Source organism: Danio rerio, chromosome 19, assembly GCF_049306965.1.
Source record: "Danio rerio strain Tuebingen ecotype United States chromosome 19, GRCz12tu, whole genome shotgun sequence".
NCBI classification, from domain to species: domain Eukaryota; kingdom Metazoa; phylum Chordata; class Actinopteri; order Cypriniformes; family Danionidae; genus Danio; species Danio rerio.
In genome coordinates, this window is record NC_133194.1 from 13,225,600 (window position 1) to 13,252,903 (window position 27,304).

Genomic DNA, 27,304 nt, shown 5'->3' on the forward strand with positions numbered 1-27,304 from the left:
ACAAAACAAAACAAAATATTTATTGGCTGCTTTTCACGTGTTTGATAACAGAGGTGTCACTTTAAATGGCGTGTACAGACGCTGATCTGGGATCAGTTTATCATTAGGAGCACGTCCGTCAGTCAGCGCTTATACATGCATTCACTGATTCAGAGGTTGCATATGATGGGCGCTGATCGACGCTTAGTTTCAATGGAAAAAAAAGGGAATGCAGACATTTTTATATACATTTTAGCGTGCTTTCAAAATGAAAACTATGAGAGAAATGAGAAAATAACTAATAATAGGATATGATAGTAAAATACGGGACAATCCCGGCAAAAACAGGAGGGTTGACATGTATGAAGTGAAGTGTTTGTCGAACAACAGTTTTGCGAGGGATTGCAAAACATATTTGCGAGATAACGCAAAACATCTTTGCAAGGGAAACCCTTCGCAAAAACCCTCAAAAATATGTTTACCTATAACTTTTTTCTCCCACCCATTTTATTTTCTTTCACCCATTTTTTTTCTCCTACATCACATCCCTTTCGGGTCTCCATATTCAAATTAATGCTGTCTCTTCAGATGACTTAAATTAGCCAGCTTGATTGATATGGACTAATATTTGACTTCTTTATGAATTAGTGATAAGTGTCAGGGTTTAGCTTGAAAGCCTTTCAACGGTGGCACAAAACCCTCTATGATGTGATAAAAGTCTATAGAGGTTTTGAAAGGATGATTTAAGGTGAACTACCCCTTTAAAACATGACGCTGTTGGAATTCCAAATCGCTGATGAAAGACATTCTGTAGTCAAAAGAAGACAACGATGCATTTAAATGAACTTTATTTGAGCAAGCATATTTTCGATTTAAAATAACTTCACATTGCTGGTTCTGCCAGTTCTCACCTCCCTTCCAAAAACGTGACATAGCCAGGAATTAAAAGCAATAAAACAATGCAGGAACGCTTTACGGCTGTTTATTCTCTATACTGTAGTTTTTTTTAAACCCCGAACTTTATTTCTTATTACGTTTTTCTCGTTTTTTTTTTTAATTCCTTTTTTAAAATACCATAACTAGGCCTAGAATGCTTGTCTCTAGACCTGGCTCCTTCTAGTTTCTTTTTTAAATATTGTTTTAGATGTTTTGCGATGTTTTCTGTGTTTTCATTTTTTTCGATGTTTACTTTTTTTCCCCTCCCAGTGAAGATTCAAGGTTGCAAACCCTGCAAAACAGAGACATCATGACCTCAGTTTGCCCAAACAAAGTGAACATTTGAAGCGTGCAATAAAAAACACTGCAGATAACGAAGAACATCTAACCTTGGCTTAAACGCTTGGCACACCAGTAGAGTTTGTGACTGTTTTCTGAGCGGCTTCTTTAGCCTGGTGAGCCTGGAGTACAGCCACAGCTTCATCGACCTGTCAGAGAAAAAGAACGTTTATCCTTGTCAAACATTTCCTTCCATACAGTTTATTAAATATTAAAACCTGAAAAAAAGCACATACACTTAACACCATAGCCTAACAACACACGACACGTTAAGATTCCAGCAATTTGTCTGTCTGCACCAAAGTGACGCAACATGACAGAAACATTTAAATACCAGCCACTTCACTCCCGATAACTTGAAAAGCTTTTAATCCAATTAATACACATTACACCTCTTTAACTTTTTACTAATTATTAGGCTACTGAGTGACTGATGTTGTTGGTTTGCACCTAGTTACAGTTCTGCCTTTCATTTACAAACCGTCTGCAAGTTATTTTATTTTCATGATCTGAGATGAACTATTTGCTGCTGCTTTCAATAGTATGGCAATAAATGACATGGAAAATAGTCCTTAAACTCACATTTGTAGCATTTAAACTTGATATAAAGCACGTAATCTGTATCTGAGGTGATCATTATCATATAGCATACAAGGTTACTACCGCTACATTCATTCTTCCATGGCGGGCGCCACGCTAAAATTGATCCCGCCATGGCTACATTACAGCTTCTCATTCAAAACATTCAGTTGTGGTTTTATTTTTAATAGCGGGTGATAATGGCACCAAAACGTATATTAAAAGGTAAGTGAGTAATTACAGTGCAAACTTTTCTGTAAACTTAGTAGTGCTGTGCGTTTTGTTTAACCCTTTAAGGTTACGTGCTGACTGACTGACTGCCTGGCTGACTGACAGGTGTTAATGCGTGAGGCTAGCAAACACATTAATACTGCTCTGTAGGTCTATTGGAGACATTCATAAATATTCCAAGCAAATCTAATACATTTTGGAGACATACTTACTACTTAAATGCACTAAATTGCACTTCAGCAGCGTTTATTTGAGAGGGCACAAGAAGATCTGTGCTTGAGCAGCGTATATTTGAGAGGGTGTGCAAGAAGTTTTGTGCATGAGCAGAGGAAATCAGCACGCAAGCAAAGAGATTTGCATGCTCTTAGGCTATTACATAAATGCGATCTCGACTTCTAATACTGCGCTCATGACATTTGTCATTAAAAAAAAACGCAACAGGTAGTTGGTAGATCTGTGTAAATAGGCCAGCCGCCACAGCTGGAAAAAATCCTAGAAGAAACACTGGAATATGCGGTTGTTCTAAGGCAATGTCGCAAAAATAGAAGGCATTTCTAAAATGTCACTCTCATTGATGATTAGGACAAAAACTTCTTTTAACATGGATAACTTTTTTCGTACATTGGAGTGACACATTGTGAGCAATTAGGACACAGTGTAAGGTAATACATATAGTTGTATTTGAAAATGAACAAACAACTTAGGCTGCACAAGCAATCAAATTAAATTTGATTTTGACCTCCAATCATTGTGGAAAAAAACATTTATCAAGATAAAACCATTATTGCATTACTTTTCTCACTTTCTGTTAGAGACAAAAATTGGCTTCAAAGCTTATTCAAGACCTGCTTCAAAACTATTGGTTTGCCTCTGCGGAGTCTAGCAGAGTTACATGACTAGCAAGTGTGATAGGACATGATTCCCATTCTCTGAAGCCTTTTTTTGTATTGTTGCCCTCTGAAAGGTGGTTTAGAAGCATTGAATGCTCTTCTAAAGACATAAATTCACCTTTGATCCTAAGGTCATAAGGCTTTATAACCTTACATTTTAGCAGGCTAACATTTTTTCTTAATGCTGTTTTTTTTAACTATTTCTGAAGTTATTATGAAGCATGCTGGATTATATATTTTTTATATGGTCTGTAAGTGATTTGTGTCTTTATGTGTTTGTTGTATTATGATGCTACTGCCATAATTTAACTGCCCCTGGCGGGATTAATAAAGTTGGTCAACTTAAAAACGTATCATATCCTGCCCCCTTTAAGCAGTCCAAATTCATCCATCCACAAAGCTTAGGTTTTAGGTTAAAATCAAAATGATGTAGCTTGACTTTTGCAGCATGGGACACGCTTGATTTATTGCAGCAGGGTTTCTGCAGATGTCATAATGTCAAATTTAAGACTTTTTAAGACCATTAAGTATTAAATTTAAGACCTATATCGCAACATCAAAAACAAGCGAGAGAAAATGTAAAATCACAAAATTAGTGGTAAAATAAATTTATTTATATTGAACAGTACTAAAGACAGGTTAGATGCACCATTGAACTACAGAAAAACAAACAAACAAACATCTTAATGCTGATTTATGCTTTCACCTGGCGCCGCATCGCACACCTCACAAAACGAACAAGGCTTTTATACTTGACACGTTTGCCATTGAGATATTTTTTTAAATGACAGGGGGCAGTCAAAAGAAACAGACAGTAAAATCAGACAAATAAAAAGAGAATCATTAATATCATTAAGGATGTTTTTTTGGGCCTCTTATTTTGTTTTAACAAACTTATCTCTCAGGTTTTTTTTAAACTTTTACAAAAGTGTGCCTACTATCCCGTGGCTGTTGCAAATTCTAGACAAGAATTATTGGTCATCTGGTTCTCCCTATGATCAAGCATGGACGGATCATAAAAATGTCGGCGCAAAAGTACCTGTTTCAGAAAAAAACTCTTCAAAGTGTTTCATATTCAACTCAAATCAAATGTGGCGCAGTGCGACCTGTTCACTGGAGTCTCAGAAAAATCTATTAGCTCTGCTATGGCGTTATTTCACTGACAAACGGCGTGAGCACAGTATTACAGGTCAAGAGCACATTCATTTATTAAAAGCGAGCGAATCTCTTTGCTCGTGCACTGATTTCCTCTGTTTGTGGACAAAACTGCAAATTTTCTTGCGTGTTCTCAGTACACTGTTCCCTATTCCTTTCATGCTTTTTGATATAATTTATATTAGTACACTATTTATTACCTATAACCAAATACTAGTGATAGAAAATAGTGGAAAACTTGATAAGGTATTAAAACCTACTGTACTATTCACTCTTCATATAAATCTCACTATCAATCCCATTTTATCATGGCAACTAAAATAAAGTGAACTAGTCTCTGCTGTACAGTGTTTTGAACAGTACTATAGTAAAGTACTTCAATTAATCTGTTGTGGTAATACTACAGTTGCTATGGTAACACAACAAAAGTATTATAAACAAATTACCCAGTTCTGTAGTTTTTTTTACAATATAGGGTATATTATTCTAGAATTCACCACACTTTACTGTAGTAAAACTACACTGTATTTCATTTTATCAGTTCACTATTCTTAATACTACAGGGCGAAGCAGTGGTGCAGTAGGTAGTGCTGTCGCCTCAAAGCAAGAAGGTCGCTCGGTCGGTTTCCTCTGGGTGCTCCGGTTTCCCCCACAGTCCAAAAACATTTGGCAGGTGAATCGGGTAGGCTAAATTGTCCATAGTTTATGAGTGTATGAGGGTGACAGGCCCAGACGACAGGCCGGCCAAAATGTGTAAAAAAAAAAGTCGTTATCATATGGACAAGTCTAAAATGGTTTGTTCCAAAGAGCCGACCCCGCAACCATACGGGATTAAGGCCAAAAAAGAATAATAAGAAGAAGACTATTCTTAATACTACAGTATGCTGAAGCATCTCTGGAGAGCAAAAGCACGAAAAGAGGAGGAAACACAAGACACAAAAATTGTGAGTCCGCACCGACGGAGCTAGAGCAGACCATTTACACGTGAGCTGCCAGTGTTTTGAGTGCACATGAGAAGTTTTGTCCCCGAACAGAGGAAACCGGCGTGTGAGCAAAGAGGTTCGCTCTCTAGTATTACTTGAATGTGCTCCCGACTTGTAATACTGCACTTACGACATTTGTCAGTGAAATATTGTGATACTCTGCCAGCCGAAATCATGTGACGCGCACCCACAGCGAACTTCTGCAAACACAGTGATGACGTCACATTCGCAGCGCGCACTGAGATTGGCTATTGAAAGTTGACCTTTTTTGTAGTTGTAATGCCGCAAATTACAATTGGACTAGTAAAATAAAGAACTACAACACCACGAAAACCTTGCAACAACAACAAAAAAATTATTTAAATGAGCATTAGATGTAGTGTTACATGGACATCGGAAAAAAATCTGACCTCTGCAAAAATATTTAAGACCTAGAACTGCGAATTTAAGACTTTTTAAGGCCTTAAATTTAGATTTTTAAATGTTAGCCTTTTAAAAACTTTTCAAGACCCCGCGGAAACCCTGTGAAGTGTATTCGATTTATTCACGATTTTTAAATCTTAAAAATCTATTTAATGTTCGTGGGGCAGGTTGTAAAAATAGATACAGTGATGCAGGGTGGGTGAAATAATTTTATAAAAGCAGGACCCGCGGGTTTGAAAAACAACCCAACCCACACATCACTAGTTTGTATCATTTCATGTACAGCATTTTTTGTTGTTGTGATTTTATAATTTGAGGCATTTTGTGTTAAACCTGCACTTAAAAACTACTTAGTTTCACAAAATTGCACAGATGATCTTTATAAAAGTCAAAAAGGGTTGTGTGATTTGCGATTCTTACCTTGGAGCGCAGGGACTCTGGAGACTCCAGCATATGGAGGAGCTCAGAATTGTCGATTTCCAGCAACATACCAGTGATCTTGCCAGCCAGGCTTGGATGCATATTCTGGATAAGTGGGAAGAGGCGTTCACCTGTGAAAGGTTAAAATAAAAGATTAGCCTCACACAAAAAAAGATTGGACAATCAAAGGCAGCAAATCCTCAACAATCTTTACCCAGCATCTGCTTCTGTTCCTGTGGAGGCGCAGCGGCGAGCATGGAGGCCGTCAACGGTTCCTGTCCTTGCACATGCACGGCAGGCTGAGGATGAGAGTAAAGCAATACAGTGAACTTATAATCTACTCAAAATATTTGGGAAGTGATGAAATGAGTGTCCTACCTGCTGCATGGTAACCTGAGGCTGTGTGTTCATGTGCTGCTGGGGGTTGCGGACACTGGGGGCGTATTTGTACTGAGGCACGCCACGCACTGGTGGAGCAGAAGCTGCAGCGGCTGCAGTGGAAGGACGAGGACCCATGGTCTGAGTAGCTGAGAGAAAACAGAAAATGTGATCTTTGCATAGTGATGACATGCGAACATGAGCAAGTAATGTTGCAAATTAGTGCACTCGTGGCTGGAGATGTTAGACTATTTGACCATATCTTGATCTCTACAATCCTCTCTGGAATGGTTTAACAATTATAACACATTCTGAATTTAGTTTGGGGGGAGAAGGAATGTGTGTGTGGGGGGGGGGGGGGGGGGGGGGGGGGGGGGTTACATTTTTGATCACCTAAAGCCTAGTTCACACTACAGGATTTTAAACATCAGCAGATCGCTGTGCTGTTCACACTACATGACTTGACTTTGTGTCTTTTAATCTCTGTGGTGTTCACACTACGCAACACTCTGTGAATGATCCACAAGGGGGGGTCACACACTACATGATCTGACAACAACTCATTCCCCATGAGCTCATTCAAGCTACCAAACCACAGCCAATGAAATTTTGAGGAAGGAGTCGTCAGAAAAAGCTGAAGGCTATTGGCTGCTTGTGTGCTGATTACATCACTGACAGCGTTTCAAGCTTTGGAGAAAGCATTTAAAAACATCGTCAAATCAGCTGATTTATCAGCGGATTAATCACTCATCTGCAAGGTTCGAGCGGATAGATACACAGAGAGTTTTTAATTTTTGTAATTGTATGACTAATTGAAATAAAACTAACATATTTATAACACCCTGCCGTTTTCTAACTATCTGTATTTCTTTCTGACATTGTTATTTTTTTATTACAAAACAGTAAAGAACTGAGCATTTCTGCCTTAAATTACCAAATTGGTCAAAATGACTGCATGCATGTCTGATACTTTTCGCTGTGACTTTAAATATGTGTGCATTTTCTTGCCTGGCAACTTCCTGCTAACATAAAAAAAACGTTCTGATGGCAAAAACATCAATTTACTTCAGATATCTTTCAAAACAGCATATTTTGTGCTGTGAAATAGCTCCTGTTTGAAAGTGAAAATGAAAGCCAAGACCTTTAAGTGTTTTGTATTTTAACTACATATTTATAGGCTGTATTACCAAAAAAAAAGATTATATTTTTAGGGTAATGGTGTCATTAAATATGATGCCAAACATTCAAAGCTTAATTTTAATATCTCAATAATAGCTTTGAATGTAAATATGTTGTGACAATATGGCGTTTCATATGAGAACGGTCAGAATGAGCAGTATGGTAATTCTAATAGTTACAGAATTCTAGTTCCACTGTTAATATAGCCTACTCTCATGTCTGTGCTGACGCAGAATGAAGCGAGTGCACCGATGCCCATTCTGACCAATCACAGATGTTTCTGCTGAGCTCCTGAACACACAGGCATTCAGCTCATGCTGATATGCTCTCTCATTGGCTGCAGCTCGTCATTACATCTGACCACACGTGGGGTTGAGTCGGCCGACTGCTCTGGAATATTTAGCATGCTGAATGTTGGATTTCCGTCTGCGAGGTGTCGGCGACGCGTCAGCGAGCCTCGTTGATGCGTTGTTGAGTAGTTCACACATAAAGAGCGGCGAGCGCCGATCACCCGCAGATTTCTTCCCGATCACAGCCCGATCTGTCGGCGAGCTTCCAAATCGGGCTCAAATCAGGCTTAAAATCCTTTAGTGTGAACTAGGCATTAGCTGAAATTTGACTTTCTATAATGAGGGAATGAGCTTACTTAATTACAATTTACAGATTTAACAATATCACTCAGACACTGTATGTGCGTGCGTGAAAGGCAAGTGTACTTTATATAGCACTTTTAATGTGTATTGCCATACATCTAAAGCACTTTCCAAATTTATGAGAGGGTCTCTCTCAGTGATAGAGCCACTTCAGATAATGGGGATGCTTAGGACACTGAGTAAGTTCACATGGAAACAAACAGATCATGGTTGATCCGTATTCAGTACAGATCACAACCCAAGGTTGATATCCATGTAAACTTGTCTCATAGTGAAGACCAAATGGAGGAAAATTAGCAGCGGGTTCACACCCCCACTCTTTACTCTAACTATTGTGGGGCATTAGGATCTACAATTAACAGCAAAGTAAGCGCCCCCTGCTGGCTTCACAAACACCACCTCTAAAAGCAACCAAGTTTTTCCAGGTGGTCTCACATTTAGCTAATGACCAGGCTCAACTCTGCTCAGCTTAAGCAACCAATTATAAGTTAAAGAGTACTATGGCTTTAAAATGACTCACCCACACGCTGAGTGGACATCATGCGGGGCACCTGGGATGCTGGTCGCATGGTGCTGAAGGTCTGGGGTCTGGGGGCAGAGGGGCGCATCGTGCCTGGCATGTTCTGGAAGTCTGTAGACAATATTGAATGTCTTCAATACTATGAATGAGCACTTTTTTTGCTTGAGATATTGAATTCAAAAGTAGATAAAAGATTCTAGAATGAATGATAGACTTGCGTTGAGGCCGGACGCCTTGTGTGGTCCAGCGGGGGCTTGGTCTGAGCTGGGCCAGTTGACTGGTAGGGTAGTATGCAGCTCGGTTCTGGGCCTGAGATACAAGACATTAAATACAAATAAGTAGCAGTTAAAATCGAAGAGCTATGAACAAAAAGGTCACCGCTTTACCTGTGGAATGGCAGCCATGAAATATCCTGATGGAGGTGCAGGTTGGTAGGGGTTGATAACAGGGTTTGGCACTGCACGGACACTGGCCATCCTCTGCATGTACTGATTGGTGAGATGGGCCTGCCGTTCCTCTTTACGCTGAGCAAGAGCCACATACAGTGGCTTGGTGGCCACAATACGGCCATTCATCTCAGTCACAGCTTTAGTGGCTTCCTCAGGAGAAGAGAAACAGACAAAACCGAAGCCTTTGCTGCGACCACCGTCCATCATGACCTGTGACAAAAAAATAAAAAAAGGGATTAGGATTTAGACTGTTGCATATAATGAACTGCATCAAACTCTTTTGCAGGTTCAGCAATTATAATTGGAGTTTTTGAAAAAGTTCATAAGTTGCAAGAATAAATGTTTCAAATGCTTTAACAACACAAACCAAGTCAAATAAAGATAAAATTAACTTGGTGTAGTGACCTTTAAAACTTCTTGCATGAGTAGCTACATTACACTCAAAGCGATATGTAATTTTTAAAGTATCATGATAGAGGAACTTGATGGAGCATGACTGAGCATGTGTCTAAGATGAAAAAGTATTTTCTAACAAAACATAAGTTTTACTCTGGAATGTTTTTTAAAACAAAAGAACATTTATTTTCCTTGCATAACCCAAATCATTGGTATTTTATACGGTTACAGTTTATTAATTTGCATCCAAACTCATTTGACTCAAATACTTCAGCAAATATTGAAAAGCTATAATGGTATAAGCTTGCAACCCTTCAGGAACACTGTCAGACAGCTGATTTAAAATCTTCAGAAATTCCTTTGATTGTATGCGTCTATTGTATGAGCACTTATATTTACAACTGTATATAGCCACTTCTATCCCCAGTGTCCACTATGCAAGATCAGGGGGCTTGAGGACTAAAACTTTACTGTTGCAGCCAATTTGGCCAGTGCGGTCCACTGAGAAGGAAACACTGAATTTGACAAGGCTGCAAAGAGGTCAGAAATCAACGTAATTATGGCTGGACAAATATCATAGCACGATATTAGTCATAATATATTAGTATATTATATTATAATATTAGTCTTATATCCTAATAACAAGATCAGAGCTGAGCTTGATGCTTTAAAAACATCAGTTTTACTCTGAATTGTTTTTAAAACAAAACAAAAGAATATGTTTTGTCCTGGCATAACCAGAGTCATTGGTATTATATGCTGTTATTGTTTATTATTTTGCATGCATGCCAAGTTGTCTCAAGTGCTTCACCAAATATATTTATTCTCTTTCTCATATCTCTTACACACTCCTGCAATTCTGGAGTCTAGATAAACAACTCGTAGGAGAAAATCCAATCTAACAATATAACGTGCTTATTCAAACATTTACATTCTTTAATGTAAATTTATCATAAAAGCAAAAAAAAAATAAAAAATATTAGGGTTCCTATATAAAACCTACAGTTTGGAGAAAACAAATCAAAATTTGTTTTCAGTTTCTTTTTTTTTTTTGAGAAACCCTTTTCATTCCAGTTCACCAGTCAGATAATACGTAAGAATGGATTCAAACCTAAAACAGAGTTGCAATAAACCATCTCATAGATCATTATAAAATATTTAGTTAAAGTTGGATAAAAACAGCCTTAAAGCAATAGACAAAAAAACATGTAATTAACAGAAAGAATCATTTACTCACCCTTCATTTGTTAAAAACATGTTTGACTTTCTTTCATTCATTAAACACAAACGTTATTTTGAAATGCTATGACATCCACAGTATTTGTTTTTCCTAATATGCAAGTCAATGGTAACAGGCTTTCAACTTTATTCAAAATATCCTCTTTAGAGTTCAACACAATAAAAAAAAACTCTTAGTTTTATAAACCACTTGAAACGAAGAATTTTCATTTTTGTGTGAACTATCCCTTTGACTCCTTTTAATTAAATAAAGAGCTACAGGTTGGCATCAACCTGTAGAATTCACTGCCTAGATTAGAGGTCACTTATTCCTGGAGGGCCGGTGTCCTGCAGATTTGAGCTCCAACCCTGATCAAACACACCTGAACAAGCTAATCAAGGTCTTACTAGGTATACTTGAAACATCCAGGCAGGTGTGTTGAGGCAAGTTGGAGCTAAATCCTGCAGGGACACCGGCCCTCCGGGACCGAGATTGGTGACCTCTGGCCCAGATGATCTAATTTAAAAAGAATAGTATATTATATGGGTTCCGGGGGAGGTTTCGATCTTACACAACATGTCTAGAATATCACATGGGCTTATGCTTGTACCTTGGCACTGGTGATTGTACCGAAGGGGGAGAACTCTTTGCGCAGACGCTCATCGTCAATACCATCATCCAAATTCTTCACATAGAGATTGACACCCTGTAAAGACAACAAACCACCATTCAGAACTGTTTACATGAAGGCACTTGTAATAGTGATTTAGCCCTTACAAAAACAACTGCAGTAAACTGAAGTAAAACTGCAGTATAATTGCAGTACAACAACAGTATATACAGTAGTAGTATAACTGCAGTAAAATTAAGTACAATTGCAAAATTGCAATACAATGAAGTATAAACACAGTTCAAATACAACACAATAAAGTTCAACAGCAGTATAAGTTGCAGTAAACTGGAGTAAAAACAAGTAAACTCCGTCTTTTTGCATTATAGTAGTTGTAGTACTTCAGTACTATTGAAGCAATTGTACTGTAGTAGTACTTCAGTTGAATTGCAGTAGTTGTACTGCACCTATTTATGTTGTAGTAATTCAGTTATACTGTAATACTGCAATATACTTACATAATGCAGTGTCCAAAAAACTGCACTTTTCAGAAGTTAACAACTGCAGTAATTGTTTGTAAGGGAGTTTATTAGCAGATGCAGTTAAACAACTTCTGTTTGTTTATTTATTGCCACATCAGCAGCTTATGGATATTTCCTAGCAAGATCAACATTGATAAAAACACATTACATAATTTTAACTTCATATTTCCAGTTAAGCAACTTAAAGGGCCATGAAACCCACTTGTTTCAGCAGGGTGTTTTCACACCTCTACTTTGGAAAAGTCAGAAAAGTGGGCGTGTCCAGCTCTGTTTATGGGGGAGTGTCAGAGGAACTAAAGAGGGATGTTGTGGGAGTGTCTATTTGGGCACGTCCTGAGTTTCAGAGTCAAAACACACACACACACACACACACACACACAGGGGAGAAAGTGACTGTGTTTACATGGACATCTGTAGTCTAATTTGCCAAATTATTAAATGGTGGACTTTAACTGCAGTTTCGCTCTTTCATTCAGGGAATTCATTCATGCCCTCGCGACAAACAAGATATTTAATTCGAGGAACTGCTCTAAGCATGTATTTTTCATGCAATGTTTGATACCGCACGGCGAATAAGAGAAAAAAACCCTTAGCATTTACAGGAAACTTAGATGCACACGGCAGGTAGTGTCAGAAAGCCGCGTGTGTTATTCCGGTCACAAAATGCGGTGAAAATCCTACACGAGGTTAAAGTTTGGTAGTGGTGCTAACATGTTTACACTCGGTGCAATAGTTAGTTCGATACGAACAAACTGAATAAACAAAGAGCACTGGTCGCTCACTTACCAAATCTGTAGAGACAGGACAATCCACAGCAACTAGAACCACGTCTTTATTAAAAGGAGACTACAAGCGAATCCGGATCTCAGCGTTTGCAGAGGAGAACAGCTCTCAGGTAAACAATAATCCTCCTTAGACACGCAAGTTATTGTTGTCGAGCGTCGCGTACACTATTATTCCACACGTGAGTCCAGCTGAGCTCTCACAGAGAGAAAATGAAAACAAAACTTAACTGCAGCAAACTATAAAAGCAACACTTCACGCTTGTTTTGCCAACACAACATGGCGTCTCTGTCGTCTTAACACTATGACAGTAATGAATATTAATGAAGTTGCACAATAGAGCGCACTGATTGGTTTGAACCAAGCCTTACTCATGCATTAATGCAGCACACTCTGAGACGTAATTAGGCACACTCTGGCACAGGCGCCCAGTCTCCACGCTGGAATACATGTTATTATCTCATGACCCTGACGCAGCTTCAAAAATTAGTTTCAAACCGGAAGCACAAATTTGCTTGAAATAACGCAAAAACAACCAATTTACACTTTTTAGCGAAATATATGTGTCCTAATAGTGTTTTTAGCAGTGTGGGACACATACGACTGTCAACAGCTCAAAAAATGTGTGTTTTGGTGTTTCGTGACCCTTTAAGACAGCTGCATAAATGCCTTCTAAAAACAATTGTATATAGCCACTTTTATGCCCAGCATCCACTGTACAAGTCTCAAGTCTCAAAGCTCAGTCTCACTGACCTGGTAGCGTGTCATGCGGTCTTGCTTCATCTGTTCAAATTTGCGCTTGAGCTCAGTTTGACGCTCCACTTTTTTCTGAGCACGACCCACATAGATGAGCTTTCCATTCATTTCTTTGCCATTCATCTCGTCTACAGCCTGTAACCAGAGCGCAAAGTCATTGACAATACACGGTTTCACGTTCATTCCAAGAAATCTACAGAAATGTTGGTCTGACTGCAATTAAAGCTGAACTGACCCTTTGGGCATCTTCATGCCTTTCAAAACTCACAAACCCGAAGCCTCTGGATTTCCCATTTTCATCAGTCATGACACGGATGCTCATGGCATTACCTTACAAAACAAGGAAAGGTTTTTGTTTAAATGTATAAACCATGAAAATAGTTAATGCATGAGACTTATGCAAATAACTCGCCATATTTGCTGAAGATATCCTTAAGTTTGTCATCATCCATGTCTTCTCCAAAGTTTTTAATGTAGACGTTGGTAAACTCTTTGGCTCTTGCACCAAGCTCAGCCTCCCTCTCCTTGCGAGACTTGAAGCGGCCGACAAACCTGATAGCAAAGAGGAGGAGCTCACTCTTAATTCAATGGTTATAACTTTAACCATTTTTTAGCATATTTGTGATTAGCCATGGGCAGCCATCCTTGAGTATTGAGAAGTGAGGGTAACAAATATTTTAACAGATGCTTTAACATTCTATGAAGTCAAAGGAGAGGAGTTGTAAATGGCAGTTAAGCGATGCAAAGGGACAACATGACAGTGGATGTAATTCAACAAATGTTGTGTTTGTTTTGTTTGTCATGGCAATATTTATAATATAGATAAAAATTAATTACATTATAACAAATTCATAATTCAATAAAAGACGATGCACTAAAAAAGGGTTCCACACAATTCATTCATGTTATTTCAACAAATTTAAGTGGATTGAACATAAAATAATTAAGTTGTCCCAAGTAGTTTAAGGAAGCAGCAAAAGAGTACAAAAAATACATAAATAATAATAAATAAAAATAAAGCATTTTACATTACAAATAATAGATATGATATTTTAGTTTAATATGATTTACATTCATCCCAGGGACAAAATACCATTAACATCCAAAGTACTCTCTTTATAGAAATCTTGCCTAAAACAAGGCTCTCCGCACCGCCCACTCTCGTCACCCTTACCAAACTGGCTAACCACAAAGCTTGGGCTAGGCATTGTTGTGACGTGTTACATTTTTTGAGAGGTTTGCGAGGGCTGCGCTGGACTGTACGTGTGTGCTTGGTAGAAGTATAATGTCAAAATATTATAATAAGTATAAAACATAATATAATAAGTATGAATCAGCCTTAAAGCAGGGTCACGTGACTCTACACACGGTAGGGAAAGTAACTGAGAAATATTTACCTAGAAAGATTAGATCGATTATAGGAACTGAATGCCGATTTCGATCACAATTAATCGCCAATCCCTAGTTCCAAACTCAGTGCCTTAATGACAATAAGCAATTTTGGTTTAAGCTAGTTATCTTTCAAGAACACAATCTTAAAATCTTTTAAGGGTGGGGGGGATGGATTGTATTTGAAGAGCGGTGGGGTGTATGTGTGCGATGTACCTGAAGAGCGTTGGGGGTCAGTTGCGCGCGACGTATTTGAAGAGCTAGGAGAGATGCGGTGGAGAGGGGTGTGCGACGTATTTAAAGAACGAGTTGGAGACGCGCGATTTTCGGGAGATTATTATTAGTTTGCGGGCATCATACTAATACGATAAATACCAATGTAGAACACAATGTTGCTTAGTGAATTCTGGGGATAGAAGTGGCTTTATACAATTGTTGCAGACATCCCAAGTCTCCCGGAAGTTCCGGGAGTCTCAACGCATTTGCGGGAGACTTGGGATGTCTGCAACAATTGTATAAAGCCACTTCTATCCCCAAAATTCACTAAGCAAGATCGTGTTCTACATTGGTATTTATCGTATTGGTATCGTATTTTATTGGTATTTTATACAGTTACAGTTTATCAATTTGCATGCATGCTCATTTTTTCAAATACTTCAGCAAAAATAAAAAAGCTAATATGTCTGAGCTAGAAACCCTTCAGGAACACTGTCAGACAACTGTGATTTAAAATCTTCTGAAATTCCTTTGTTTATATGCTTTTCTTCTATTGCATGAGCACTTATTTTAACAACTGTATATAGCCACTTCTATCCACAATAGCCACAAGGCAAGATCATGAGGCTCGAGGACTAAAAATGTACTGTGGCAGCCATTTTGGCCAGTGTGATCTACTGAGAAGTAAACACTAAATTTGACAAGGCTGCAAAGAGGTCAGAATCTAACCTAAATTAAGGTTGGATGATATGACAAGAATCATATCACAATACCTCAATCAAAAAAAGTAACCTCATATCGTGATAACAATGTCACGAAATAGTAGCTCTTCTGTAAATTCAATCAATTAATTACTTATTTATATTGATTACACAGAAATGACTTTATTCAAAAGTATTAACTCATATGTACTCATTGATAAGATTTTTGTCTCACTTTCACTCTAATTACAAGGTTTAACAACAGGACTAAAGGCCTAACTAAAATGCAAAATCCAAACGCTTATTTTCAAGCTTGAAAATGTCTCACCATCCATACAATATATAGTAGCAAACATTGGAAGGGGACCAAAAGTGTATTTCACAATTGTCCTAATAAAAAAATGGCTTTAGTTCAATGGTTTTAAAATATCCAAAATATTAGAAAATGCTTATCAAAATAAAATTTATTGTGTTCAATGAGAAAAAAGTTGCTGTTTTTAACTCAACTTTTTCATTCATTTTCTTGTCAGCTTATTCCCTTTATTAATCCGGGGTCGCCACAGCAGAATGAACCGCCAACTTATCCAGCAATTCTCCTGTACCGCATGTCTTTGGACTGAGGGGGAAACCAGAGCACCCGGAGGAAACCCACGCGAAGGCAGGGAGAACATGCAAGCGACCTTTTTGCTGTGAGGCGACAGCACTACCTACTGCGCCACTGCCTCGCCTACTCTACTTTTTACCCAGATTTGTTTTTTTTTTTTTTCAAAAGAACATTTTATAGCAGTAATCACAAACAATACCTTCAGAATCTTATACCGGCCTATGTTGTTACTCTAATATGTCATCCCTGCCATTCACTTCTTACAACCATATCCCTATTAGATGCATAAGATCCTTACCTGTAGCAGCATGTTATTTAGGTACATTTTGAAACTTGGGTAGTTTACTACTGTATTATAAATACATCAATGTGTATACAGACACACAATTTGCATGTATACAAAGGACCTACAATATATTCATGTCAGCCATTGATTATTAAAACGTCATAATGCACCAATGATCAAATGCAGTTTATTAGCAAATCTACAGAGATGGCTCTTGCTGAAGAGCCATTAGGCAGAGTTCAACAACTACTGTAGGTTCCCCCCTATCTAGGCATACAGTAATAGGTCAAGATTGTAGTTGCAACCACATCATAAATTAATACCTAAATATAACAAGGTCAAGCTCTACCCATTTGGCTCTAAAGTAAGAACCACTTGAATCGACAGGCACTATAACGATATCCACTAAACACAAAAATCTCAATTTTTAGAATGTTGCTGAATTTCACATCAGCACATGTCATGTTATGTTATATTAGCAGACATATTCTGGAAAAACAAAATCTTGCACAGCACTTTATCTAACATTTCAACTCCGAATCAAATCTGTTAGTAAATCAAGCCACTCCTCATGTACGCTGGCAAGTGTTTTTTTTTTTTAGCAATTTTCCTTCAACCTAATTTCCAGTTTGGGAAAATGCTAAAACGTCACTTACACTTTTCTGTCATTCAGCAACATGCCGTTCATTTTCTCAATGGCTCTTTCAGCAGCCTCCTGGGTCTCAAAGTGCACAAAGCCGTAGCCCTTTGAGCCATTCTCGTCACAAACCACCTTAAGAAAGGATATCAGGCAGAAAATCATGCACACACTGACTAACAGAAACACACATGCACAAATTACAACATTCGTAATCATCAAAACTCAGCGAAATACCTTGTGTATGCGGCTTACCTTGCATGACAAGATGTTGCCAAACGCTGAGAAGGTGTCATAAAGAGCTTTGTTGTCAATAGACTTATCCAGATTTTTAATGAAGATGTTTCCGACGCCGCTCTTCCTCAGAGAAGGGTCACGCTGAGACCACATAATGCGGACAGGTCTACCTTTGATGACATCAAAGTTCATTGTGTCTAGAGCCCGTTCAGCTGCAAGCAAACACAATAACAACACACTAAATCAAATAAGTGCTTAAAACAGGAAACTACAGGCGAAACTACAAATAAAACGATTTTACATCTACCATCATCAATAGATCTCAATTGAAATATAATATTTAAAAGCTGTAAATGATCTGCATACCCCAAACATTTGAGATGATTAGTTTATGGACTGCCAAATTTTTATCAACATAACTTTCATTTGATTTTTTTCTCATAGGGTTGTCAAGTAGGCTTGGGCGGTATCCAAATTTTGATACCGTCAAACCTCCTCCCTATTTTACCAACGGTATTACCGTGCATAATAAAGAAAAATGATGATGTAAGGCTCAGACAGCATCACTAAACTGTTGGCTTGTGCCTAAACCATTCAGAAAGTGAATACCGTACATAGGTTCGCAGTCACCTGTTTATTGCACAATTTGCAAATTGTCTTGTTCGTATTAGAGATCTGCGCGGGACTAAATTTTAAGGGTGGGGGAGTGAGGGTGGTGGGAGGAGAGATGATGTGTTCGTGAACAGAAGAGCAAAACCAAAAACCACCCAGCCTATAACATGCTGTCTGTATAAACACACACACACATAGACACACAGCACCTTGCTCTCTCTCATTCACACACATAGACAGCACCATGCAGGGACGCACATCATGCTCTCTTTCTTTAATTCACATACATATATACACACACACACATACACACACACACACACACATAGACAGCACCAAACAAGCGACGCACAGCATCACACTCTCTCTCATTCACACATATACACACACACACACACACACACATACAGACAGACAGACAGACAGACAGACAGCACCAAACAAGCGACACACAGCATCACGCTCTCTCTCTCTCTCACACACACGCGCACACACACACACACACACACACACACACACACACACACACACACACACACACACAGACAGACAGACAGCACCAAACAAGCGACACACAGCATCACGCTCTCTCTCTCTCTCTCTCTCACACACACACGCACACACACACACACACACACACACACACACACACACACACACACACACACTCACACACACACACACACACACACACACACACACACACACAGACAGACAGACAGCACCAAACAAGCGACACACAGCATCACGCTCTCTCTCTCTCTCTCTCTCTCACACACACACGCACGCACGCACACACACACACACACACACACACACACACACACACACACACACACACACACACACACACACACACACACACACACACACACACACACACACACACACACACACAGACAGCACCAAACAAGCGACACACAGCATCACGCTCTCTCTCTCTCTCACACACGCACACGCGGATGCATGCCTGCTCGTTTGCTCACTCGCGAGCGATATTGTTAGACCGCCCGCTCCCGTTCAAATTACACTTGAGTTACCGACCGCTCCCGCACTTTTTTCTGAAATTTATTTATGTACAGCAGCTGGAATGCAGACCTCTAGTTCGTATTTACCCTGTCTACCTTCTCATTCAATCTAAACCCAAAATACTGCCAAACTGCAGAGGTTGTATTCTTTTTCGAGACCAGGGGCCTCATGTATCAACGCTGCGTACGCACAAAAACTTTGCGTACGCCAGGTTTCACGCTCAGAATCGCTCACGTTTGGATTTACTAACAATGAACTGAACGTGGGAATGTGCGCAGGTTCACGGCAGCTTTCTGGCAGGCGTACGCACATTTTTTGTGCGTGTCTGTTTTATTTCCATTGGCGACTCCTAGAGGCAGTTGTGTTAAATTCTTCTCTACAAAGTGTCTGATCCTTGCAATGGCAGCTGTATGAGACGGGTTCATATAGTAGGTATGTAAGATTTCCATACCATACAGTTGACCAGCTAAACATTAAAGCACAATTTGCAGCGGTCGCCTGTTTTCCCAATGTAATCTGAGCAATCTACCGCACGCACATTGCTATAAAGACACTATCTAAAGATGAATTTGCATGCGTGAATCAGAAACATTTCCATTCAATAAATGTGCAAATAAAATATGATGATTCCTACTTGTCTTTCTCGTGATAAATAGTGGGCAAAATCTGATATGTAGCGGGGAAAAAAAGAAGAAAGAGTTCATCAGACGCTGGATTCGAGCCGAGTTTATGCTAGAATGTGTCAGTACATGATCACATGCTTCTTATGAGGTGCGCCACTGAGACTGCAAAGAGTACTGCAACACTTTACAGATATAAACCACACTATTTCTTTTTTAAATGCACTCAGTGCGATGTTCAGACCCAACTGTGTTAACCGCATCAGCTAAACTCTCCCACTCTATTTTTTTCTTTTGTTGTTAATTCTGGAGAACAAACTTGCAAATAACACAGCTTTTCTCCGGTCTACCTCCGAAAGCAGCACCTCCATTTCACATTCTGTTCAAAGTTTCTCTTTTTGTTTGATTTTGCCGTTGCTTTTTCGTTGGGTTTTTCCATTAGCATAGTCATTAGCATATTCATACGGGGGAGGAGGCAGGGAGGGGTTTTGCGCTCGTGCATGTTGCGCTCAGTTTCACGTTCATTCGGATGTACAAAAGAATATGCGTGAGATTCGGCGTACGCAGTGTTTCATACATCTGAATTTTTTTCTGCGTACGCACATTTACAGCTTTGTGCGTACGCAATGTTTTAGTAAGATTTCCACGCAAGTCTTCGTACATGAGGCCCCTGAATTTTTTTCTGCGTACGCACATTTACAGCTTTGTGCGTACGCAATGTTTTAGTAAGATTTCCACGCAAGTCTTCGTACATGAGGCCCCAGGTCACTAGGTGCGCGACTCGCCATCTTACCTCACCTCTCTCTCTCTCCTCCACACTGTCCCGTGATGACAATCAAGCATATGCATTTTTTTAGGCATTAAATAATAATTTAATATTTAAAACTTGTCTCCTATATATAAGTGCATTGTTTTTTATGATGGTATAACGGTATTTAAACTGATACCGTTGCTATTTTTATGTCCCGCGGAATACCATATCATCGTATTAAAACCCAAGCCTACTGTCAAGAGTACTAAACATGGTACTGAAATTTGAAAAAGGTCTATTTAACGCTACCGCTTTTCAGCACTATTTAGTGGATCTCTAACCACCTCTAATTCTTCACCTGCTCAATAGATATGACTGGGATTTGTTCCAGTGATCCATGATCTATATATCTGCTCTAAGATGCTTCCTCTAAAAGACACAGCTTTCAAACACTCTAGTGTATATTAGAGCTGCACGATTATTCGAAGTAAAAAAAAAAAAGTTTTACATTTGTTGTTCAGCAATATGGACACCTCCAAACAGTGTTGACAGAGTCACATACTGTATTTTATAAGGTTTAATTCAGTCAAAAATTAAATTTCTGTTATAATGTAATGATGTATTTGTGGCCGTGAATGACACGCGAATGACACACTTGTTTGTTTACTACTGAGAGGACACACGGTTGCTTGCAAATTATGTGAATAACAGCTAATAAAGTTGTAAATAACATTCAGTTTGTTGCACAAAGCGATTGTTTGAGAGCCGCATGGGAAGAATGATTTGCATCTTGTTTTTTTTCCTCAAAGTGACGCCAGCCATGACACGAACGCACGCGTCATTTAAATAACCATATTGCATTTTAGAGTTATGATTACGGCAAACATTTGATACGTTTTTGTTTTTTTTTCATTCATAGCAAACACAAAGTGTTGTACATGTAAATAAATGTTTAACATTGTAAGTATAACTAGTCTAGCCTATTTAACATTGAATATATTGCAAGAGGGAATCTGATAATGAAAAAATCTTTCATTTTACCAGTGAAAAAATTATCTAATAATGTTGTCAATGACAGATTGCAAGCATATATCTCAAACATAATAATTCAACTTTAGAATTATGAATAGTTGTAATCTGATGCCATTATTTTACTGTGAATTAACAACCAGGACAAATTTAAAATCGGTTCAAGTCCACCATTCCAAGCCAATACAAAATCATTTAACCAACAGTAGACCAACACAAAGGCCTAATATTATTAGTGTTGTTTTACCATATGTTTGAGAAATAACAATAATAATAGCCCACTCAAATGAACTTTTATTTTACATCTACAGAATCGTGAGACATTTGTGATCTTGATTTTAAGCAAAAAATCGTGATTCTCATTTTAGCCAGAATTGTGCAGCCCTAGCGTCCATTCATTTGTCATTGGTGAAAAAGCAGTAATTCTGTGCTGTTATTTAAGATCCAGCTCGATACCACTCAAATGTAAGTGGGAAATGAATGGTTTTAAAATTTCAGTACCAACTGGAACCAAAGTCACTTCATTTGATTTCTGCAGATCAGTCCAGTTGTGTTCTGGCTCTAACACGCTTGTCAAGTCCTCCTCGTGCTCATTTATACAGCACTTTACGCAGTAGAATGCTTTATAGTTTACACCTGGGGTTTTCAAAGTCCATGGAATGCAGCCATGGGCTGGTGATTTGACGTCATTGATGGTGATTTTGACCAATTGATACTGAGGATTTCAACACAGTATACCTGCAAGTACATCAGTGCAGTGCTTATTAATAGAGCAAAAAAGAAATATCGATTAATGCAATGAATAAGCAGGACAGGTTTTGAAAAGTCATTATAGGCACGAAAGTAAGAAAGCAATTTAGTACTGACAGGCAGCTTTCTCAAGCAACCTCTCAGACAGCTTGTGAGTGCTAAATTCAGTTCACTTTTATGCCTTACTCTCCCCGTGTTCATGTGGGTTTCCTCCGGTTTCTCCCACAAGTCCAAAGACATGTGGTATTCACCTTATTCTTCGCCGACGAGTGGGCGCAGCCATTTGAATCTTTTTGGCTCGAGACTTCCGGTCTCATTCACTTCCATTATAACCTGCTCGTTTCGCTGTTTGATGTTGCAAACTGATATTTTCTTATTACTTAATTCTACTTGGTCTGTATAGTCATGCAAACATTTGTTTGTAGAGCAAGTAGTTTGACCGTTTTCTGCCATTTATTATTCCTAGTCATTTCTCCTATAAACGACTGAATCAGAAGTTCTAAAACAATCGCGAAAACAGGCGCACTTCCGCATTTTAGAATAAGGTCAATAGATGAATTGGGTAAGCTAAATTGTCCGTAGTGTATGTGTGTGAATGAGCGTGTATAGGTGTTTCCCTGTGATGGGTTGCAGCTGGAGGGGCATCCACTGCATAAAACATATGCTGGATAAGTTGGCAGTTCATTCCGCTGTGGGGACCCCAGATTAATAAAGGGACTAAGCCAAAAAGAAAATGAATGAATGCTGTAAAAATGTAAAAACAGCTGTTGTGAAATAATCATCTCTTTGCAAATATATATATATATATATATATATATATATATATATATATATATATATAYAYATATATATATATATATATRTGTGTGTGTGTGTGTGTGTGTGTGTATGTGTGTGTGTGTGTCGGCATTACTTTGACAACTTTTACAATTAAGACCCGTTTAAAAATTATTTAAGACCTATACCACAATATTTATGCAAATTTAAGATTTTTTAAAGCCTAAAATTTTGTTTTTGAAAATTAAGACCCTGCAGACACTCTAATACCTCAAAATACTTTATTCTTACCAAATAAAAATGCTTGAAAACAAAAATCTAAAGAAATAAAAGTTCTTTTTAAACTAAATTATTAGTGTTAACCCCCAAGAACAAAAGCAAGACATTCATTGCATAGACACAGCTTACTCCCTGCACGTTGTATTTGAATAACAAGGACAACAAATGTATTAAATAACTTTGAATTGCATTTTAAATACGTCTGATCTTAATTTGAAAGGTTATATGAGAGATCTACACTTACAAGATCACCTGCAAAGAAACAAAAAGCATCATATGCTACAGAATCAATTGACCAATGTGAAGATCGTGCTGGTTCCCTCACAAATGTTTGACAGCTCACGGGAATGTATCTCTGCTGCACACTCTCCGCCCAACCCACGCCCTAAAACTGACAGGCGTGCAAGATCAGCTGTCATGCAACACACTATGCGGTATATGCATGCAATTCTCATCTTCAACCCATTCACAATCAATCAATGGACAACTCTTGAAATCGTGAAACCCAGACAGTCGTACTGCATTATGATTTATGTTCAAGCACACAACTGAAACTGTAGATGTACGCGTGTCATCGGAGTAAACGGCACGACACACATGACACTCACCGTCTGCAGGCTGCTGGAAGTTGACATAGGCATAACCGAGCGACCTGCGAGTGATCATATCCCTGCACACGCGGATGGAGAGGATGGCACCGGCCGGACTGAACTTCTCGTACAGCATGGCTTCAGTCACGTCCTGGTGCAGGTCCCCGACATAGAGGGAGGCCATGGGGTAACTAGGAGCGCTGGGGTTCATTTTCTCCTCAGTCGCAGTAGTGAACTCGCTAAATTTCGTGTACGTTATGTTTCAACCACGTCAGAATATAACGTTAGTTGTCTGTCAAGCTAATTTTAAAACGCCAATTGTTAAAACTTACATCCGTCGGGTAAAAGATGACTTCGCAGGAGGGGTTCAGGCGGTTGGTCGTTTAATATGACGAAAATTAAGGACAAATAAAATAAAACGCGCAGAAATATTAAACGAATCAAGCAAACCGCTAACGTTAGGCCTTCGCGAGCTCACAGAATGTCGTTATTTTTTTTTCTTTCTGGGCTGTTGCGATGTTTCAAGGCCTCCGGTTCCCACTTCACCGATTTATATTTATAAAAAAAAAGAAAAAAAGGATTTTTTGGAGTTTTTAAAAGTTTTTTAATTTTTTTGTATTTTTTTATTTTTTATATAATGTGTGCCGAGGCAAGCTCCGGAGCACACACGCACTCACACAGCACTAACAGCCGGGGGTTTCGGGAGAGAAGGGGCGGGCTGAGCCGTCACATATATACCCGCAGACACGTCATGCACCGTGCACGCGCATGTGAAAACCGCAGTCTCTCACCGGTTTGGATGGTGATTGGGTGAAAAGTGGTAGGGGTCGCGGATCTGGCCAATAAGCTTTAATACAATGAATAGTTGATTTATAGGACGATGTGAAGCTCATGGTTAAAGTAAGAGTTTGGTATTTAATTGTTATTTAACTGTGTATTCTTATTTATTTTTTATTTTACCATTATTTAACCAAGAAGTCTCATTGAGATTTAAAATCTCTTTTGCATAAGAGAAACCTGTCCAAGGCAACAGCCATGCAGTAAAACGATTTATAAATACCACATAACAACATTTCATCTGTCCTCTCAACAAAAACAATTACATGCTTCCAATACCGCTCTCTTTGTAATGTCTTTAAATTCCCATTTAATTTTGTTTTGTTTTAAGAAATAATTTTTTGCAAATTATTCCATGACAAAGGTGCACAATAAAAAAAATGCTGTTTTACCCAGCCCTGTACAAACTCGATGTGTATTAAAAAGCAAACACTTGGAAGAGCGTAGCTGGCAGTTCCCTGAGCTAAGATAAAGAAGTTCATTAATTATATAATCATTTTTTAAATAACTTGACGCTGTTAAATAATTTTGTCTTATGGTTGTGATTTTTTCGGGAATATACATATTTTTTTACACAACAATAGGCTATGTTTTGTTTGCTTTTCTAACTAATCAAATTTAAACATTAAATAATCAAATCAATATAATCAGTCAATATATCAATATAATAAATATGTTCTCCCTGTACATTAGAATGGGCTCGTTTAATAAATAAATAAATGTTTTTCTATGCTAAAAATTACCCTCAGACTTAGTGCACCCACATTTATGTTATAGAAAAATATTCAATATCAAATACAAAAAAATAGGAAAAATAAAGAAAAAATAGAAGAAATTTTGCAGTTTGTATTTATTTATTTTTTGTATTTTGCAATATTTTAATTGAATTTAATTATATTATCTTTCAGTTTCTAAATCTGTCTGGTGACTAAAATATTATTTTAATAAATATATCTGTTTACTAAATCTGTATTGTTTAAATGCACCAAAATACATTGCCTATATTCACTGAGTATTGGATAAAAATATTCATTTTCAAAATGTACTCAATTATGCTGAGCACTGTATATGGATATATCTATATAAAAACGTATCATGTTCAAAAATGGCATTAAATGTATTCAGATCAATTACATTTCAATACATTTTATGCTATTTGGATTTTTTAATTAATTTTTTACATGAATTTGAAACATAAACTATGATAATCGGTTGCTTTGTATTACTCAATTGTAAGTGCCCAAAATAAAATAAAGCTTAGCTTATCTCTAGGAATAGTGGGCATTTGTGTAGTGATAATTAACCTAATTACTTTAATCAGAAATAATATTTGCTGGGTTTCCATAGTCCTTAATCGGTGTTGCCTTTTTAGTTGCTTACTTTCATCATAGTTCAAAAGTGAGCAATATTCAATAACTGGCTCGATTAAAGTGTTAACTCACCCCCTTTGAAATCTCTCTGATGACATCCCAAACCTATAAGACTTTTACTCATCATCAAAACACAAAGTATTTTTTAGTCAAATGTGAGAGATTTATGTTTCTCAAAAGTATGTTCATCAATATTCTGATGCATAATTTATTATTTTTTTCTACATATTGAATGTCTTTATTAAGTCTTCTAAAGAGGCAATCACTTCATACCTGATGAAACACAAACTAAACACTTCAAAAACATTACAATACATCAACTGTTAACCATTAAAAAGTGCACATTTAAATTGTTTCTAGTGTGTTTTGGGACATATGCCAGTAGGATTTTGTAGTTTTAACTCGCCACCATTAGAAGGCAGCAAATTATCCGTATAGGGACCATAACAGTTACCACTGAAGGAAATGCAATTCCCATTTTAATCATTCAAACACTTTCTAACTCTACGAGGGCTTCCAGTTACGATGACGAACAGATTTAATTTGGGCTTCTGTTCACATAAACATTGATCAGCTAGGCTAGCAATGTTCGCAGAAACCATTTAATCGGGGAAGGTGAGGCATGTTTGCTTAACACACACAATCTTCTTATGGGTTTGCAATGACAAGTGTGAGAACATTATTTTTTTTTTAAGGGCGAGTAAGCAATGGCAGAATATTCATTTTTAGTGTAAACTAGCATGTAGACGTCAGTGCTGAAGATCCCCAACAGGGGGAGTCACACACCTTGAATGAGTCTGTGTCCTTAAAGGGATAGTACACCCAAACAAGTTAATTCTGTGCATGCACGTTTTGAAAACATCTTTTTTTTTTTTTTTTTTTTTTTTGATTTGTTTCTTGCAAATTAAAAAAAAAAATGAAAGAATGTTGAAAATCAATAGAGGAGAGCGGGGACGAAAGCTGTTATTTTGTATCAATGTAGAACAGTTTCAATGTAATTTCACTTTAATCAAATGTTACACATTGTTACTTTTGACTCGTCAGCAGGAAGGAAAGTAGCTCACACCTGGGTCAAAAGTAACACAACAATACAAGCTAGGTTTACAGGATAAATCTTGTTTATTTTAAATAAATTTGACCTTGTTAATGTTAACTGCAAACATATTTTGT

At 38.0% G+C, this 27,304-nt stretch overlaps 1 protein-coding gene and 2 non-coding genes across 4 annotated transcripts; all 3 read right to left on the minus strand.

Moving 5' to 3' along the window:
- Positions 1-810: 810 nt before the first annotated feature.
- pabpc1b (poly A binding protein, cytoplasmic 1 b) lies at positions 811-24,631 on the minus strand. 2 transcript variants are annotated; one of them, NM_200882.1, is given in 15 exon segments: positions 811-1,207; positions 1,305-1,403; positions 5,936-6,066; positions 6,150-6,234; positions 6,314-6,462; positions 8,666-8,776; positions 8,884-8,974; positions 9,052-9,324; positions 11,340-11,435; positions 13,418-13,555; positions 13,656-13,750; positions 13,833-13,972; positions 17,273-17,388; positions 17,509-17,702; positions 23,946-24,599. In NM_200882.1, coding segments are annotated over 14 exon segments (1,905 nt in total). In that variant the 5' UTR covers positions 24,139-24,599; the 3' UTR covers positions 811-1,207; positions 1,305-1,310.
- LOC137488574 (small nucleolar RNA SNORA5) lies at positions 9,910-10,045 on the minus strand. Its single transcript, XR_011007651.1, has one exon. It is a non-coding gene; the product is annotated as a small nucleolar RNA SNORA5 (small nucleolar RNA).
- Positions 15,601-15,736, minus strand: LOC137488575 (small nucleolar RNA SNORA5). Its single transcript, XR_011007652.1, has one exon. It is a non-coding gene; the product is annotated as a small nucleolar RNA SNORA5 (small nucleolar RNA).
- Positions 24,632-27,304: the final 2,673 nt, after the last annotated feature.